Source organism: Halichondria panicea, chromosome 16 (assembly GCF_963675165.1).
Source record: "Halichondria panicea chromosome 16, odHalPani1.1, whole genome shotgun sequence".
In the NCBI taxonomy this organism is placed as follows: Eukaryota; Metazoa; Porifera; class Demospongiae; order Suberitida; family Halichondriidae; genus Halichondria; species Halichondria panicea.
The window spans coordinates 2,205,251-2,224,231 of record NC_087392.1 but is presented as its reverse complement, the minus strand read 5'-3'; the positions used below and the strand labels follow the sequence as shown (position 1 = coordinate 2,224,231).

Below are 18,981 nucleotides of genomic sequence, written 5' to 3'. Positions count from 1 at the left end.
CACTTTCTGACCAGGCCATTGTCGTTTCAGATGACTGAGATGCCTGACATGTGTGCCCAGGAAACACCTGTAAGGAACTCTCCACGCATTGGTCGTTTTCAATCTCTAAGCACAGTCGAATATTATTTGTTTATTGAACAGAAGGTATATATGAAACTAACATCTTTAACTACAGCTCTACTAATACGGTTCATTTGTCTACAATAAATACTATACATTACCTTTACACCATCGGAGGTCGTTCATAACTGTTTACACTCCACAATTGTAAGGGCACCAGATGTACCAGAGCAAGGCAATGTTTATACAAGAGTTTGTATTCAATCTAGTCAAAAGAAAAAAACTCAGTCACACCTGACAGCAGCGAGTGAATTGAGTCGATTAAATAGATATAGATGACATTTCGAACTAGTATTCATAATATAATTATATTCCCTGCATGTTGTTTATATGCACAACAGATGTTATATATTCTAAAGTACTTAGTTTTATTGAATTTAATAAAATTAATTGATTAATAATTTTCAATGAATGATTAACAATTTTCATGTGTTTTGTCTGTAGGTTTCGTTTATCATATTCTTCAAAGGCGAGTGTGTTCCGTGTCATCTCATAGGACTGTTTCAGTTTATGTGCAAGCGTGAGGATAGCATGAGCAAGCATATTTTCTGTCTTCTCACTGCCATCTGCTGAAATCTCAATAAAGTATGTAAGGGGAAAAGCAAAGACTGGCTGTACAGTTGCTGTGGGTGCAAATGCAAATTCGCACAGTACAGCTGAACGGTTCTGGCAAAGTGATCGAGGACGTCACTCTGAGTGCTCACTGTCAGTCGTTTGTGCATTTAGATATTTTGCATTTCAACAGGACCAGACTGACAAAGCAGAGCAATTTGGTGTGTAAGATGTCTATGGATATTAGTGTTGTTACGCTTCCCATCACTTTGTCTTGTGTGTTTCGCAGTGGCCAGGAGGTGTGAAACTCTTGCGCTACTTTGTACATGCCAGGAGATAATTTGGACAAGTTCGAAAAAACTAAAAAAAGCGGTTTTAGATTACATGCGAAGTCTGGAGAAAATGACAATTGATAATTTGTGCGTGCTGATCACTTACGTTTTCGTTGACAGTGGTGTTTTGAAGAGGACCAATCCGAATGACGTGTACATGGACAGCAGAAAAGTTACTCTCGCTCCGATGTTCAGGGGAAAGTTTACAGAGCTGGCCAAGGTGTTGTACACCAGGTTTGCCAGTGTGTACACAAACTACGACAGTTGCACTCCCGAGGCTAGGCTCAAGAAGGTGGTGAGTATCTATCGAGAAAGAAAATCAGAAAAAAGTGTAAGCTTAGTCACATTCCCATGAAATTCAGACTGAGAGATTCTGATCACTGTATGCAAAATCTGCAAAGAGTGTTTGTCGTGAACAAGGCGAGTCAGCTCTCACCAAGCGCAAGATATGTGATCTGATGGAAACTTACAACCATTCTGATTATGTGTATTCCAATGACGAGTTGTTGCATTTGAAGCAAATGTTCAAGTGCCAAAAAAGCAACAGCGTGTTTTCAATCTGACAGACAGTTGCCCTGCTCATCATGTGCTGATAGATTTGAGCGTTCAAGGAAACAGATTGAAAGACATGGCATTCATTATAAGAAGGACGAAAGGTGGGAAGATAGAGCGGTGCACTCCTGTGTCTGGTGTTTGTTCTTGTCAAAAGAAAAAAACTCAGTCATACCTGACAGCAGCGAGTGAATTGAGTCGATTAAATAGATATAGATAGACGCATGGGGACAGCCAATACTGTAAGTGAGTTTTATGGATCGGTGTTGTTTGTGCAGGTAACTCCAGTCTACAGATATATAATTATGCATGCAGACCTCCCAAAATCAGAGAAAACAGTACCCTACTTGACTTTTTCTCCCCGAGATCAGAGTCAAACATCAAGGATAAAAAAAGCAAGAGAAGTGAAGGCAAGCATGGCATTGCCGTTAAGGCAAGGATGAGAAAACAGCGGGGGTCCATCCAGACATTGTCTTGGCAACAGGCAATGAAGTGCACTATAATTATTATGTCAAAATGAATGCTATGGTTAAATTAATAACAAATATTTATTATGTTATTCCATTTTCGCTACTGGCACAAATATTTGTTGTTAACCTGGCAATTATTTTTACAGCGTGTATATATATAATTATAAGAATGGCACCAATTATGGTTCACAGTGCTTGTTGGTCGAAATTACCCCGGCCCCTTTGCAGTTAATAACAATGGGAATCGGGAAAAAACGACAAACTTATGAAAAAAGACTATAGATACTGTACTGAATTGACTAGAAACTGCTTTTAGCGCAATGTTTCTTGTTGGAAAACTGGAGGAAACTAACAATAAAAAGAGTGTATTGTAAGGTTTCACCCTTGATGTTCGATGGATCAGCTGGGACGAATTTTTAAAAGTGGGAACTATGTATATACAAATTCTACGGTCCCAAAACACGATGTTTTATTGATTTACAACAAGCGATATAAGCTCCTCTATCATTGCCTTACTTATCGCCTTACTCAGAATCGAAAAAGGAGATTAACGTCAATTGAATCGTCAAGCTCTTCATGGAATTACGTTGTTTCCCCAAACTTTGATCAACATCTTTCTCACAAGATCCTAGCTAATGTCTATGTTAGTGATTGTCCGTCGCTGTTTCAAGTGGAGGGAACGAAGGAGAATGCATTTGACGTAATGGAGAAAAGAGAGAGGGATTATAGGAATCCATGACGGACACTACTGAAAGACAAGGATTACACAAACTGCTCATGCAGGCACACAATGCTCCATCACCATGCATGGCGAGGACGACAAGGTTTGAAAAAAAGAAATTGTAAACAAATATTAGAACTTAATTAAAGGATAGTAATGCATCGTCCCCCAGTATCAACAGTTTGTGCAACACAAAACATCCAATGTATATTGGCAGTACTGGAGTAGTTTGCTGATACCATGCATGCATGTACTTATTGTGAATTTAATTACGAAGTAATATTGGTAGTCAATCCCTGAACTTGAAACAATAGAAATGGTCTAGCCTGTCTAGCTATAATACTCTTTTGCATGGTTGCAAGAAGAATCCAACACCTACCCCACGAAAATTACCCGCTATACGGTAGTGAGTGGTCTAATTGTTGTCTCGCTTGTTAGATTCGTGAGGGTCAGTTGGACTTCTTCCCTCCGTTGGATCACCAGTAAGTCGCTGTGACACTGGAAAGAGAGGCTATAAGCCGCAGTGGATGAAGCGTGTTATATATAATTATGACTTTTATACTATTCCTGTATGTTGACAATTGGGATGATCCAGTTCTCCAATAAGCCCCAGTGACTGTGTTATCATCCATGACTCGCAAGTACTCTTATTATTTATTGAATCGATATTTGAAATTAGAATTCACCCTTTGTTATTGTAAGCAGGTAAAGGGTCTTAAATATAAACAAGAGGGGCCCCCATTGGACTGGCACTGTTACACCCAGCAATCTACATCAACAATATGAAGGGTGAGTACACATTAGCAAAGATATTCTGCAGACTTTAATTAACTAAGGGAGGAACTGAGGGCCCAAATGAGGGTGGAGCTGGACTTGTATAGTCTTCAAAATTGCGAATCTTAATCCAAAAATTTTACGGCATGTAAGCATGCTGCACAGTTAGACATTTATGTGTGAATTCTTACCAAAATTGTTACTGCAGTTGGTCAATTTATGGTATCACTATTACAGGTTACGTCCACATATTGATGGCATGGATCAAAACAAGACAAACCTTCCACATCTGGTCAGTCAATTTATGGTGTCACTATTACAGGTTACGTCCACATATTGATGGCATGGATCAAAACAAGACAAACCTTCAGCATCTTGTGCGGCTAAACAAGTCGGCATGTAATATGTGGGTGCTGCGAACCCACTTGACAGGGGCACTCATACATGAAAGACGTTCATACACTTTTGTTGATCTCCACCTATGGCCACATGATGTCAATCTTACTTGCACAGTATTGCTAATGATCCTGCAAAAAGAGGCAAATCAGGCACACTTCCACCTACCATGTACCTGCAGCTTGACAACTGCTATAGGGAAAACAAAAACCAGCTGTTCTTTGCCTTCATGTCTGGTGCTAAAAATGTCTTTGTGGAGGTTTACCATTATTCTCAGTTACAGTAATTTCTATTTCATATACGTAGTCACCTGATGTAGTTTAGTAATTATAATGCTATTGCACCCTTAAAATTAATGATAGTCACTTTTGATGTTATCAATGACACTATCGACGAAGATTTAATCAGTTAGCATTCATGATTCAGAATGTGTAAGTTAATATGTTCGCATATTTGGTTTACCAAATTAATGTGCTTAAAAGAATCTATTATGTAAGCTCATGGCTTTTATAGATTGCATAAAGCTTGTCAAATATGTGAGGAATTCAGTTTGAAAGCATTAAAACTCAGACACATGCAATACTTGATAGAGTACAAGGTCATGCACATCGAACTTAATATATGTGTATATGTTAAACTGATGATGCACGCACGCACGCTGAGGTTGTTAATAAGTTATAATTACTATAGGCAACCAATCAACAACTGATTTATTTACTGCGTTGCCAGGTTAGTCATTTGAACTAGTAGCTGAACCGTCAATGAGTCAAGCTTGCTATTACGACCCCTACTGCCTTGGAATGTGCGAGTGGACCGGTTGTCCTACGTATCGAGCCTTATTAAGCCGCAAAAATAGAGCAGACCCTCCCCATGCAGCCAACCAGACCCTCCCACTAGTCTCTGCAGCCAGGAAAACTTTCGATGCTGCGCATGAACTTGAGGACAGGGGGAGGGGGAAATAATTGTAGTGAGTTGCTTGAGGGCAGGCGGGCCATATATGCAGCTCAAGCTGCCTTCTAAAAGATTCAAGTTCGCTTCAGAAGACGAAGGGATACACTCCAGTTAATACTAGCAAAGCAACACAATGGGCTCTGATGGAAGCAATAAAGAAATACTCACTGTCCACTGCAAGCTGTTCCAGAAGGTCTGCTCACAGCCTCTGACCTTCCCAGACCTAAAGTGGAGCTCACATTGTTACAATGTATCACGCTGAGCAACAAGAACACTGAATCTCCTCCGTCAAACTCTCTACGGATGCAGCAGGGAAGTAAAGAAAGCCTCATACCTTGCTCAATACTCACCTGGCAAGATTGGCAGTAGAAGCAAAAAAGCTCAATGGTGAAAGCTATCCACCTGCCACAGTCTACCAACTGTTGTGTGGTATCCTTAGATACACGAGAGAAATAAATCCTAACTGCTCCAACTTTTGGACAAGAAAGACGGTCAATTCAAGCCACTACAAGCCACTTTGGATTCGCTTTTTCACAAATTACACTCACAAGGAATAGGCATTCAAGTAAAACACGCCAACATTTTCACAGAAGATGAAGGCAAATTGTGGGACAGCAGTGTTCGAGGATGATCAATCCAAGTCTCTACAAAATGCAGCCCAGCTCGTTTTCTCATTATGTTATGCTCTCATACTACTTGCGTTTCTTACATGCTTATTGATCTTATGCTTCAATTTCCTCGCAAGTGTACCGTGCCCAAACAAAAGCAGTTAGCTACTAACCAGCGTTTCTCAGTATGCTATGCTTTCTTACTATGCTTAGCATGTCTATAATCTAATCATGGACATTGATAACTATACACTAACAACATGTGTAAACACTTACTTAAATTCCAAACACTTACTTAATAGGGGTCATTCATTCCTCCATGTATTTTTATTTCAGAACGGCAAGAAAGTAAAATAAACATGCATAACTGACTTTCCCAGATTACTAGCTGTACATGTCTCAAACACCCAAAGCAAGTATACAACGCATTGTCTGACCAATACCACGCATCTTACATACTGCACGGTATCGCTCACGGCCTCTGAATAGGCTTTGACTACACCAACACAACCCTCCGCCACTAACCGGCCATCGAGCACCCAGAGATTATCAAAGGGTTAGGGTTAGTTGCTACAAGTGGTGACAAGTACAAACACATGGATTATCTTCCTCAGCAGACTTAATGATTTATGAAGCATGCAGACATTGATCCATGTTGTAAACCATCCTTGACCTCGTCATCAGAAGCTTACCGCCTATAGGACTGTACAGTCTGGCCGCTTAAGCTTAGTGCCATGTCAGGGAATGCAAAAGAATACAAAACTACAAAACTACCAAGTAGAATAATTATTTTGCACATGCACGATTCTCCATTAGTGATGAGACAGATTTTTTACAACGTACATGGTTCACGTGAAACTCGTTAATTAATTAATTGTTGATAAATACTTCAGTCTTCAAAACAAGCAAAACTCCAACAACACAACAAACTAGAGACTGAGACTGATTCTGGCTTTGAGGCAGACATATCTAGACAAGACATGTCTCTAAACTCCACCCCAGCCTAAGCCCCGCCCTGATATGATGCAGACACATGGCGACCAAAGCACGAGTGAGGGTATGGACAACAAACCAGAGGGCATGCCCCAACAGCAGCTACTGCGAGTATATACGCCTCAGTAACTTAAGTGCAAAATAAAAAACGGCCACTGTTATAATAATGAAAGCACTCGCGGTGCTGATGCCTCGGTGGAGGTGTCAAAGCTACATAACATAAAGCTACTCGCTATTAGCAATAGCTTTTATACACACATTAATCATGGTGAACACTTTTGCATTATTTAATTTTGCTGCAGGAATCACAGAAAAAAGAGTGGGTAATGAATGATTGACCATGGTTGTTGTTAAAAATGACAAAAGTCCAAGTCTAAAAGTAATGGCTGCATCAGCAGAGCCTTGTAGCTCTCTTCTCACTCATGTAGCTACCAATAGCTAGCGTTCTAGTGTAGAGCTAACTACAAGTAGAGTAACAACACTCCATGGACAAGTTTTTCTACGCAGCAATGGCATTCCAAGTTAGGCATAACTCGACAACCAAGCATTATTTTGCAAATCCAAGAAAACATGGCTAAAAGCCTATAGAAACTATTACTTGTACTTCATGATCTTTGAGCAGTTGTAGCAGTCTACACACACACACACACAAACACACTACCGTATACGCATGCGCACCGAGGCATATGACCAATAATCGACTGACCAACTTTGTCTATTGATGAAGACAACTACCGTAAGCAATAATTATAATCATAGATATTATGTAATTACAAAAGCACTGCGGGTGCTGATGCCTCGGTGGAGGCGCCAAAGTTTTATGGCAATGAAGCTACAGTACTATTATTAAATACACGCATGTACAGTTACAACTTACATTACACTAGCCTCGATTTCAGGCCTTGTGAAGGAGGCTAACATTACACATGCATGCAGAGAATGGTGAAAAGAATGGGAAATGATTGTTGCTAAAAGAATGTCGAAAATTTTAAGTCCTAATTGCAATGAATAAACAGTGTGGCTTTGCAGCTCTTACTATTGCAGCCATCAACAGCTAAGTGTTCTAGTGCAGTGCTAACCACTCAGTCTAAGTTATATCACGGAGTTTGAACTAATAACTAGAAGCCTATAAAAACTCCTACTTGAATTTCATTTATCATGGAGCAGCTGTAACGCTCAACACACACAAATACACTACCATATACCCTGCTACGCATGCGCACCCGAGGCATTTATACTGCCCTCAATATTATACTGAGGGCAATATTATACTTGTACCTTTTGTACAGCTCAGCCACTGCATGTAAAACAGATCGATGAGAAGAGCCCCTCTCTCTCAGTGCTGCCAGTTAATTTTTGCTTGGTCCTCCGTGTCAGAGAGCCTGGATGCCTGTAGATGAAAGTACATAATATTATAGTCTAGACTAGGCCTTGCCCAATTATGCTTGGACTAATAGGTGGGTGGAGCATTGAGCATTATGCCAGCCTAATAGGCAACCTATTAGGAAATTTTTGGTAGAAAGTATGATCAATTTGCATCAATAAAATTATAACACAAAACATAAATTATTACTAGTAAATACACACGATCCATGCGAGAATGCAATAGTTAGATCGCAAAGGGTCAAATTTTCTGCTGATTTGGCTCATTCGCAAAGGTTTTTCACCAGCAAAATATTCTAGTAATACATGTATGGTAGTAGTACTACTACAGCTGTTTGCATAGACCTTGCAAAATACTAAATTAGCACTGCATTACCACAAAACCACACTACAATGTTGCTATGCAAGAACATGTAGTCCTAAGCTTCTAGCACTTGCACATTAAATGGGTAATTTTTGTGGGCTACAAAAATGGCTAATCTGCGAGGCCCTCAAAAATTACCCGCTATGAGACTAGACTAATAGGCAACATTTTGAGCATAATTGAACAAGGCCTAGTCTAGACAAGTCCTTACCCCACAGAGAGTGTAGTGTGTACTATTGTGAAACCCACAGACATAAGACACTACCTACTTCTTACAACCTCTGGGTTGGGTGACTGGATTAGAGGTTAAGGGTGAGGCCTAGAACAAAAAGGATATATTACGCTGCACATGTAGTTTTATAAATGACACCAGGAATATATACAGATAATGTTGCAAAAGTATACACCGTGACCTCGTGACCTCGATTTAAGGCAACCCTCCAAATATGCAATACCACCGAGCTATAGGCAATTTTCTGAACTAGCGACAGCTGTTTTGACAAATGTCATTTAATGTCGTGTCCTAAATGGAGGTTAAATGTAGTCACACCCTAGCCTAGCTTCGATCCCAGGCGGAACTTTCTCAATACAAGACCTGTGCAGAAGGCTACCCCTAACCCTGTTTCTATCCCGTTTTTAGCAGCCTGAAATCGAGGCAAGTAGACCTCTATAGAGTAGACAAGTAGAGAGCTATCTCCAATTAGATGCGACCCTCTTAGTCTATGCGACACCAAGACTTCAACATAATTTTTCAACTAACAAAAAAGCAACCTATGGCTTCATAACAATTTTAAAAGTGTAGGTTTTTACTGCGTATTATTATAAAGATAAAATTAATGCTGTTCCCTCACGATCACGTACCTACATTTCAACACTGTCACAGTGCACACTAAGTCATCATAGCTCCATGCAGCGAATGTTTTGTGATCTTTAACATCTGATTTTTGCTGTCATTCGGGTTGAATCATGAAGACATCTGCACCACAACAATAATTATATTATGCAGACTGCAAATGCACCAAACGGTATAATTTTTTATTATTATCAGTGCAGCATACACACAATAATTATATGGCTAGCGCAAAAGTTTCTATTGTATGCAAAATATGTACATAACAAATTCACTTACCAGTTTTTCGATTGGCTTTGTGGTGAGAAGACTCCAGATCCATTTGGATTCGATTGGTGTCTTTTCTTTTTCTCTTGAGGTTAGACTAGAGGTTAGCCTCGTGGTGAAAAAGAGCGGCCTAGGATCGAGGATAAGGATGTACATACATCACTCGGGGTCAAGCCGCGGATTAAAAATTTACTAAGAAACAAAATCCTCGACAAAATCACCATGTTCACTTTGCTCAGAGGTCTCTGGAAGTACTTCTTTAGAAAAGATGAATATTATGTTCTCATACTTGGATTAGATAATGCTGGGAAAACGGTTAGTCCTTGAAGTCACAGGCTATAAACTAGATAGATATATTTAACTACCATCACATGATCATTTACTGTTTGTGCGCAAACTTAAACACAGACTTTCCTGGAGCAAACAAAGAGTTTGTTTATCAACAACTATGATGGAATGCCTCTCAACAAGATAACGAGCACTGTCGGACTAAACGGTAACTATGATGACTTGTGGGAGTGTTTAATTAATATTATGTATTAAATTAATACGTAGTTGCGAGGATTGAGCAAGGCTCCACTAGACTGATATTCTGGGACCTCGGTGGACAAGAGGACCTTCAGAGCCTTTGGGATAAGGTACATGTAGTGACAAACCCTCAAAACTGTCCACTAGGCTATAGCATCATGCTCAGCTTCATAATTTGAACTTAGGCATACCTACTTTACGAAGTATTTTGTAGCTCTTTTGTAGACAGACCTGTCGGTTGGTGTGATTAGAGCAAAGATCTAGGAGGTATTGTACTAATCTTTACTTTGTGTCTAGTACTATGCCGAGTGTCAGGGGGTCATCTACGTCGTGGATTCTTCTGACCCTGAGAACCTGGCCATGTCATCGCAGACCTTCAGTAAGAGTGCTACATTGATAGATGTCGTATCACTTTATCCTGCCCACCATGTACCACAGGGAAGGTTATTCTGCACCCTGACCTCGAGGGGGCACCACTGCTCATACTGGCTAACAAGCAAGACAGACAGGTGTGTATGTAACACCTCGTATGTCGTTGCTACTCCCACCCCTCTAGGATGCCCTCCCCCTGACTGAAGTGGAGAGTGCCTTCAACACCGGAGTGGAGTCCATAGGGGATAGGGACTGTAAGATACAGAGGGTGTCTGCACTCAAAGGGTGAGTGGGTGTCTTGTGTACACCCTACATTGGCGTGTTTATGTATATATCCCCCTGCAGAGAGGGTGTGACTGAAGGTATCGAGTGGTTGACTCAGAGAGTGCAGCAGTCAAGAAGAGCTCAAATGAAAAGCAACAGTCAATAATCAGACACTCTTATCATTTTAATTTTGTTTTATGTTCGCATGCTAATCACATAATTATTGTAACATGTATACAGTTTTGCTTGCACAATGGAAAAGTGACCAAAGATACATACATAATTATATACAAGTGTAACAATGTTAATTGGTTCCTGTTCCAAGTCGGTGGGCGTGGTCTACCTGCACATGTGACCAGAGATACAGAAGTAGAGTATATATCTCTGATGTGACTGACCTACTCATAAGGATATAAAGTACCTATATAATATTTTCCCAGTACTGAATGGAGATGTGGACCGTTGCTTTGTTGGTGATTGCTAGCCTGCAAGCTGCAGCTGGCTCCTACAGTCTTGACGACAGTGTAGGACTGGGGAGGAGGTTCGATGGTATCGGTGGACTCAGTGGAGGAGGGGTGAGATCGTGTGATAAAGTGTGTAGCTAAGAACATGCAACATGGGCCTAATAGCACGCACTGGCAGCTTATAGATCTATAGCTGATAACTCTTCATTTTGGATACATTAAATATTTACACAGGCCACGTCTCGTCTCCTAGTGAGCTACCCTGAGAAGCAGAGGGACGAGATCCTCGACCTTCTTTTCAAGGTGAGTAGTGTGACATCCTCTCCAACTTACACACACACACACACACACACACACACACACACACACCCACACAGCCCAACTTTGGAGCATCTCTGCAGATACTCAAGGTGGAGATTGGTGGAGATGCACAGAGCACAGGTAGGTTTGGCCCCGGAAGTTATAATTATGGCCAATAATGGCTTCATTTAAGCTTATGATCAGTATGCCAGTTGGAAAATGCTAATTTTCAGCTGGTTAACGCTATCAGCTCTAAAACATAATTATACCGTATTACTAGAATGTTTTGCGAGCATCAAACATTTGCGAATTTTGCGAGGGTTTCATGATCAATTCGCATTGATCAATAAAATCCGCAAAACCTCTAGTAAATACACACGATCCTTGCCAGAACGCAGATCGCAAAGGGTCAAATTTTTTGCTGAATTCACAAAGGTTTTTCACCCGCAAAATATTATTATAATAGTAATACGATAGATAGAAGCGCTTTTTAACCAGGACTTTTTAAAGAATCCAATGGTATATTAAAATTTTGTAAGTATGACAAAGTTATGAAGGTTAAAAACACGAATAACTTTAAGAGTCTAGTGTAGAGCTTAACCAAAACCCCAACTACACATTTGCAATGGTTTCGTTCTTATTCTGATGTCCCTCAGACGGCACTGAGTCTTCTCACATGCACACTGCTGATGACATGAACTTCAACAGAGGCTATGAGTGGTGGCTGATGACAGAGGCAAAGAAGGTGAGATCCAACCTCTCTCTCTGTTCATGTCTCACCTCCCCCCATTACTCGTGATTGTTTGCATGCACAGAGAAACCCAAACATCAAGTTGAGTGCTCTCTCCTGGGCCTTCCCCTCCTGGGTGAGTGCATCTGTGTGTAGTGCCTTGAGATTTTGTCAAGAGTCAATTGCCATTTTCAAATCCAATTTTTTACCCTTTGTGTGAACTAACCCACTGTGCATAATGTTTGGTACCCCCCCCCCCATCCACAGGTAGGCAATGGTACCGGCAGTCCCTACACATTTCCTGTCCTCACATCAACATATGTTGGCTACTGGATCCTCGGGGCAAAGTCCGAGTACAAGCTGGACATTGATTATGTGGGAGTACGTCACTATTAACCAAATATAAGTGCCTCGAACATTTTAGTACGTATTTCAGGCTTTCCCATGAGTGGCCTCTTGTTTAACCTCAGGTATACATGTGCAAGCGAGTTCCTCGGGCACATGTTCAAAGCTAGGTCATGCGCTGCGCGTATTCTTGGCACATGTTTTATACTCCAAAACTGCACCATTACTAGGCATGCATTTGCAATAGCATATTTTTTTGGGAAACCAGTTACCTTCCAAATTTTTGATACCACCCAATGACATCATCAGTACTCATCATTTAGCTTTGTACACAGAGTATGAGTTGTTTTTTTCCTGCCACTCTCTCTCTGCACGCTGGTCTCTGATGAACCATGGCTGAGCATAATACATGTGATTACCCGAGGCGCGCGTGGGCGGCCACGGGTATAGTAGTCTGTTAGTTTGTTTGTCTGTTTTTTTGATTGTCTGTTTGCTTAGCATTGCTTTCACTTTTGCAGGTGTGGAATGAGAGACAGTATAACAGTACGTACATCAAGGTATGTGTTGAATGAGTGAGTGGCTATGCATGCAGCAAAGCTGTTGTTCTTGGCAGACCTTGCGTAAAACCCTGGATGATATGGGGCTCTCCAGCGTTCAGATAGTGGCCGCTGACGGAAACTTTAAAGACATTTCTGCTAATGTACAAAGTGATCCAGACTTAAAGGCAGCTGTCAGTATTCTGGGGTGAGTGAGTGAGTGAGATATGTTTTGTTCTAGGAATTCATCAGTGGGTTCGATTATCCCCTTCAGTGCCCATTATCCTGGTACAAACAGTAATGCTGATGCGGTGGCCAGTGGTAAGCAGCTGTGGGCCTCGGAGGACTACAGCACCTTCAATGACGATACGGGGGCGGGATGTTGGGCAAGGGTGAGTGTGATAGAGGGGTGAACATAATATGTGTGGAACTCAACTACTTATCCCTTTATAAGTCATACTTTTGTTTTTCAGATTCTAAATCAGAACTATGTGAATGGGAACATGACCGGGTAGGTATATCTACTCTTATACCGGTGTGTTAACTAACACTGCCCACCCCCCCTCCCCAGTACCATATCATGGAACCTGATTGCCAGCTACTACTCGGGCCTTCCCTACTACAGCGATGGTCTCATGACAGCTGCCGAGCCTTGGTCCGGTAACTATGATGTCACAGGCACAATCTGGATGTCAGGTACTTTTAGCATCCGTCCGTGCACAGCGCGCAGCATCAGGGGTAGAGTGATAGGTGTGTGTGTGTGTGGACACGAAAATGAGCGGTTTGAGCGAATAGACACTTTCATGGACTGCTTTAACTGCTAATGAGACAGTGGTTGAAAAATAATAAATAGGCTACTGATAGTTGAAACTTGTTGGCAATCTTCAAAGGCCACAAAAAACACTTTACTACATATGTACGTACAACACTGTTTTTCTAATGATCTAATCGTTGCTTTCTAGATTTACAATTGTTACCAATTATGGTTATACGTTATAATCTGTTGCCGCTGTGCGATTAAGCTCAATGCACGGAGTGAATGCTCTATATAATAGTTAGACACTGTTTTGGAGATGTCATGAGATTACATGTAGAAGCCCAAAGGCACTGATTTAGTATCCGAGCGTAGTGAGGGTACTACAAGTGGCTGAGGGCTTCTAAATCACATAGACACCGACAAAACAGTGTCTAACTCATTATTACTAGTGCGCATTTGCAAACCTTGCCCTCGAGGCTTGACTACAATACAATTACTTGACAACAGAATACTAGGTATACTATGTAAATTGTAGATATACTAAGTCCCATAGTATACCTCGTCTGAGGAACTTTTCCCATGTACTTCCCACGTAGATCTCATCAACTAGTGTCTAAGAGCATCTTGTTTTATTATACGTGTAGAGTTTAATAGCCACTGTAATGGTATTATAATAGTTATAGGTTACTAATTCGATGCATTTCTTCTTTCCGTATTAATTAATTTGTTGTTGAATGTGTCTTTACCCTCTCACTCCAGCTCACACCACTCAATTCACGAAACCTGGCTACCATTACCTCCAACACAACCATGGTGCTGGCCACCTAGACAGTGGAGGCAGCTACGTCACTCTTATGGACCCGGACACCGAAGACTTCACTATTGTCATTGAAACCATGGTAATCACACCGAGTGCGTATGTGCTAGCTAGATTGGTTTTTTCTTGTAGTCTCACGATCACTCCAAGTGTATTCGCCCTGATCTGCCCCAGTATGAAGTCAAAACTCAGTCTGCAACCTTTGTACTGGGTGGGAGCTTGGTAAGTATTGACTGTAGTTATGCTCCAAGCTGTACAACCTATTATGTGTACTCAGTGCATACATAACAATTATGCTTCTCATACACAGGCCAAGGCTACTATGCTGAGTCAGTGGAAGTCCACACTTAAGTTTGAGAAAGGAGATGAGTCTGAGTACTTCCAGAAGATGCCATCAGTTGAGGTACGTACAAGTATGTGTGTGGTTGGGGTTGGTGGTGGGTTTGGAAGGTAGATGCATCAGTTGTCATCACCGTGGTCGTAGACAACTGACCTTTACCCTTCCTATAACAAATGATGTCAGATGTATATACCTTCAGTAAACGTCAAGAATCACTTTACTGCACATCTATATCGCACAGTTATGTAAAATAGTTTTATGGCGTTTCCATGTTTTTCCATGTCAGGTAACCAAGGGGTCGTTCACGCTGGATCTAGCAGTGGACACGGTCATCACTCTCTCCACTCTCAAGGGACAACAGAAGGGGGCTTTCCCCAACATCCCTGGGTCCAAGCCCTTCCCTGACAGCTACAAAGATGACTTCAATAGTGAGTGGTGTACATGTAGTAGTGTAACAAAACTGGATGTGCAGTGGTTAGGAAAAGCTCGCTAAAGTATGGTCGTGCGTGCGTGCTTCTGTCCGCGTACAAATTTGTGTGTAGTGATTATGAGAGCTGTTTGATTGCCAGCAGCTATAAGATGGTCCTGTGCGTGCGTGTGTGTGTGTGTGTGTGTGTGTGTGTGTGTGTGTGTGTGTGTGCGTGGCGTATGTCTGTATATGTGGTGCATGCTTTAGACTTCAACTCTGGGAGATATTGGAGTTGATTGTATGGGTGGTGGTGTTTGTTGCAAGGGACTCAGTGGTGGTATTTTGTCCTCTTCAGGTTACGATGTGGACTCTGAGGCAAAGTACTTTGCTGACCAGTCTGGTGTGTTTGAGATTGTGGACACAAGGAGCTCTCACGCAAAAGCCATGAGACAAGTGAGGGGGTGATGTAATAGTGATTCAGTATGATGTCATCACCCTGTAGGTGGTGACGTCAAGGCCAATAACTTGGTGCTCTGATTCTAACAACCCAATCACCATACTGGGAAACAGCACTTGGTGAGCCAGCAACAATCTCAGTTTGTATCTCATATAACGTTTACAACCATTTTCACCTCACTCGATGCAAACTTTATTTTAGAGAAAACATCAACCATGGGCCCCCCCCCCCCCCCCCTGGACCATGTAGTAATCTAATTTGTACACTAGTCTACCCTTGAGGTCAATTAGTAGCATTAAGGGTTACAGTAGTATCAGGCTTAGAAGTCAGTGGTTACATCTATCCCCTCAGGCAAGATGTGACGGTCCAGGTGTCAGTTTTCCTAGAGAATGGATCCAAGCGAGCTTTTGTGGCCGCACGTGTTGACCGAGGTGGGTGTGGCATCCTCCTAGCTCAGGGAATCTACTTCTGGATTGACGCGGCTGGGTACTGGAACATGACGTCTAATCTCAGTGAGTCGCCCCCCCTCATTTAGAATGGCAGCTGCTCACTCTGCTCTGCTCTAGTTGGTGCAGACTCTATTGCCTTTGGCAAGTATGAGGTGAAAGAGAACACCTGGTACACTCTGGGACTGACTGTCAAGGTGAGGATCGTATCACCACACCTCCTGATGACCATCCCATTGTTTCCACCTGCAGGGTGTGATGGTAGAGGCCTCCATTGACGAAAAGATGGTCACTTCTCAGACTGTGAAGACGGGCAAAGGGTTTGTCGGGTTCGGGATGGGTGGTTTCTATCCAGGCGTCTTTGATGACTTCAGCATGACTGCAACAGGTGATATTATATTGGTTATCGTTCATCATATTTCATGAATTGATACACCCCTACAGGTTGAGTTCAAAGGTGCCGCAGTCGTACATTATTCCAGCTGTTAGCTGACTGCCTAGCTATGTAGATAGTTTAATAATGTACCCTCGAACTACATGATTACAATTGTATTGTATGTTGTTTATTTTATTTGTCTTTTTATAATTTTATACAAATGACATGTAAAAACAGCTTGTAATGTTGTGGTCATCAGCATTATAATAAAAATAATTACAAGTACAAGGTAAACAATCTATTTCCAGTTTAAATCGTCTCTTTGTAAAGTGCTCTGTAATGCTTTCATCTTCTTTAAGAAACACAGCTGTGTCTGAGAAGTTGCCTCCTCTCGCAGAGCAACGGTCTCCTCACTTTTGACACACGCACCAGCCGACAGTTGCTTAGAGACAATTCTTATCTGCTCTGACTTTGACTGGAGTTGCTCCTCCGAATGTGTGAGTTGCAGTTCCAGACTGGCTCTCATTCTCGGCTTCTGGGTTATCGTGTCGTCTTGCAGATGCCGAGTCAGCGCTTGGTGTTCACTGTGTGTATGCAAAGAGAAATTGGGTGTACATGTGTGTTGTAGAATAGATGTACAAATACGTACATGTATGTATAAGCCAGCCTAACACCTTATTATTAACAGAATTGCATTTTCTGAGATCACATCTCAGGTACTGAAGTTCAATTACTGACAAGCTTTGTATAGTGGAATGAATGCTTTGCTGAGGGAGAGTTCTCCCCACCCCCCATGACCTTACAACAGCACGCACACACAAATGGCCATGCACAGCCACAGATACTGTTCTTACAATGTAAGTGCTCCATACTCTTCCTCTAGCCCCTCCAACAGAGCCTCCAGCTCTGTCACTGAGATTCCTTTGCTCTTCCTTCGGCCTTGGCCTGTCCCCCTCTTGCCTCTGAGGGAGGCTGCTCCACATAGCAGGTGGTTGTGGGACTTCATCAGTGACAGCACTTGCTGGTAGTTGGCACACACCGAGTGGGAGGGGGCTGTGCTCTGGAGGAGGGGAGGGGTTATAATTTATATGGGAACATAATTATACTTAGGGGGTCAAATTGTAAGTTAAATATGTAGGGGGTGTTTTTGTAGCTCTATATTTATAGTCCACACAGAGCTGGGTGAAGACTCACTGATCCCAGAATGAAGGGCAGGTGTCCCATGTTCAGTCTGTAGTGTACCCCAGGGGTGGGCCGAGGGAGACACTCCACGGCCAGTCCATTATCACTGCATGTGGGTGCACTCTGAACTCGTTGACAGGTGACAGTCTGAGGGTGAAAAACAAAACAGAATAACTAGATACTGTATTCTTAAGTAAGCACAACGAATGTGCAGAGACACGTAGCTATATTGCATTCACTTTTCCTTTCTTTGGCTTGGGTTTCGTCCTCTTTTTTGCTTGAGGTGGATTGCCGCCACCAACCAAGTCATGTGACACACACCCTCTCCTTGGACTGCTCTTGACACACGTCTCCAGTTCCTCCACTCTTTCCTACAGCCAAAAACACAGCAATCAGTATCGTGGCTACTTCAAGGACATGAAACCAATTTGATACCTTTGTTTTGTTCTGTGCCTCTTTCAAACGATGGACTCCTTGTTCTAGGGACCTTAGTTTCTGCTCAGAAGCTAAACATTGGCAGTCACTCTGTGTGGTATACTCATAACAGTCAGAGAATGGCCGTTCAGTAGCACCATGACCTACCATCATGTGAGCTGGCCTTGGTGATGATGGTGTGTGAAGTGTGTGTGGGGGTGTGTGGGTGTTTGACAATCTCAGCTTCATCTGCATAGCGTCCAATTCTTGAGCCTGCTGTGACAATCTCTCGTCCAAAGAATCCAAACGAAACTTAAGCCCTGTAAAGAACCATGACTAGCAGCATCTTATAATGTCCATACTCACCAGAGTGAGGGGTGGTGTTAGTGAGGAGAGGGGAAGCCCCTACACTCGGCCCCCTGTCCGTTACCATGCCTACGGTACTTGTAGGAGTTCTGGTGGTGGGCAAGGGAGTTGTATTTGTGCCTTGAGAGAGAACTTTGAACCTGTCTCCAGCGGCCACCCTCTCAACTTCTAAGCTCCTTATTTTCTCTTGGAGAGCCTTCAGTGACCTTATCACAGCTACAGAGGGGTGGTGGTGAATATATAATTACTTGAGGATGACCTAGTTACCATCGCTATTGCTCTCTGGAGTGTGTTTTGAGGGGAGGGTGGTTGTATGTGCCTGAAACACCTCCGTGAGGGGTGAGTACTGGTTGTTCAGGTAGGGAGGGACACCTGCCAGGCTGGATATGTTGGACGTAGTGTCTCCTTCATCCATAGCATACAAGGTAACGTCAGTCGTCAGAAAGCTGATCTCTTCGACACAGTGCAGTGCAGTGCAAGTGCTAGTGATCTTGAGCTTGGCAAGTGATGGGTTTCAAATAATAAATGCACACGCAGCAGAGATG

General features: G+C 42.3%; 3 protein-coding genes and 1 long non-coding RNA gene across 4 annotated transcripts in view; 2 read left to right on the top strand and 2 right to left on the bottom strand.

Annotated features, from left to right (window-relative positions):
* Positions 1-9,476, bottom strand: part of LOC135350005 (uncharacterized) — a 36,426-nt gene extending 26,950 nt beyond the window's left edge. Inside the window, exons 1-3 of the long non-coding RNA XR_010399066.1 lie at positions 9,346-9,476; positions 9,078-9,192; positions 7,748-7,859 (exon numbers count right to left, since the gene is read on the bottom strand). This is a non-coding gene — a long non-coding RNA (uncharacterized LOC135350005). The remainder of the gene's footprint in view (positions 1-7,747; positions 7,860-9,077; positions 9,193-9,345) is intronic.
* A 16-nt stretch (positions 9,477-9,492) lies between these two features.
* On the top strand, positions 9,493-10,758 carry LOC135349982 (ADP-ribosylation factor-related protein 1-like). Its single transcript, XM_064548669.1, has 7 exons — positions 9,493-9,648; positions 9,742-9,829; positions 9,889-9,971; positions 10,159-10,240; positions 10,300-10,370; positions 10,418-10,518; positions 10,579-10,758. Exons 1-7 carry the CDS (start codon positions 9,556-9,558, stop codon positions 10,661-10,663), a joined length of 603 nt encoding a protein of 200 aa, XP_064404739.1. The 5' UTR covers positions 9,493-9,555; the 3' UTR covers positions 10,664-10,758.
* Positions 10,759-10,830: 72 nt separating this feature from the next.
* Positions 10,831-16,718, top strand: LOC135349933 (galactocerebrosidase-like). Its single transcript, XM_064548597.1, has 21 exons — positions 10,831-11,072; positions 11,196-11,264; positions 11,339-11,402; positions 11,918-12,006; positions 12,077-12,127; positions 12,259-12,372; positions 12,855-12,893; positions 12,950-13,080; positions 13,147-13,264; positions 13,346-13,383; positions 13,444-13,568; positions 14,389-14,528; positions 14,579-14,668; positions 14,757-14,849; positions 15,073-15,214; positions 15,551-15,648; positions 15,698-15,771; positions 16,004-16,164; positions 16,219-16,295; positions 16,351-16,486; positions 16,543-16,718. The coding sequence occupies exons 1-21, from the start codon at positions 10,944-10,946 to the stop codon at positions 16,545-16,547; spliced, it is 1,983 nt and encodes a 660-aa protein (XP_064404667.1). The 5' UTR covers positions 10,831-10,943; the 3' UTR covers positions 16,548-16,718.
* On the bottom strand, positions 16,711-18,979 carry LOC135349944 (centrosomal protein of 57 kDa-like). The gene is made up of 8 exons (XM_064548617.1): positions 18,704-18,979; positions 18,437-18,652; positions 18,239-18,390; positions 18,092-18,181; positions 17,896-18,027; positions 17,669-17,803; positions 17,329-17,534; positions 16,711-17,058 (listed from the first exon to the last, which is right to left on the bottom strand). The coding sequence occupies exons 1-8, from the start codon at positions 18,849-18,851 to the stop codon at positions 16,773-16,775; spliced, it is 1,365 nt and encodes a 454-aa protein (XP_064404687.1). The 5' UTR covers positions 18,852-18,979; the 3' UTR covers positions 16,711-16,772.
* Positions 18,980-18,981: the final 2 nt, after the last annotated feature.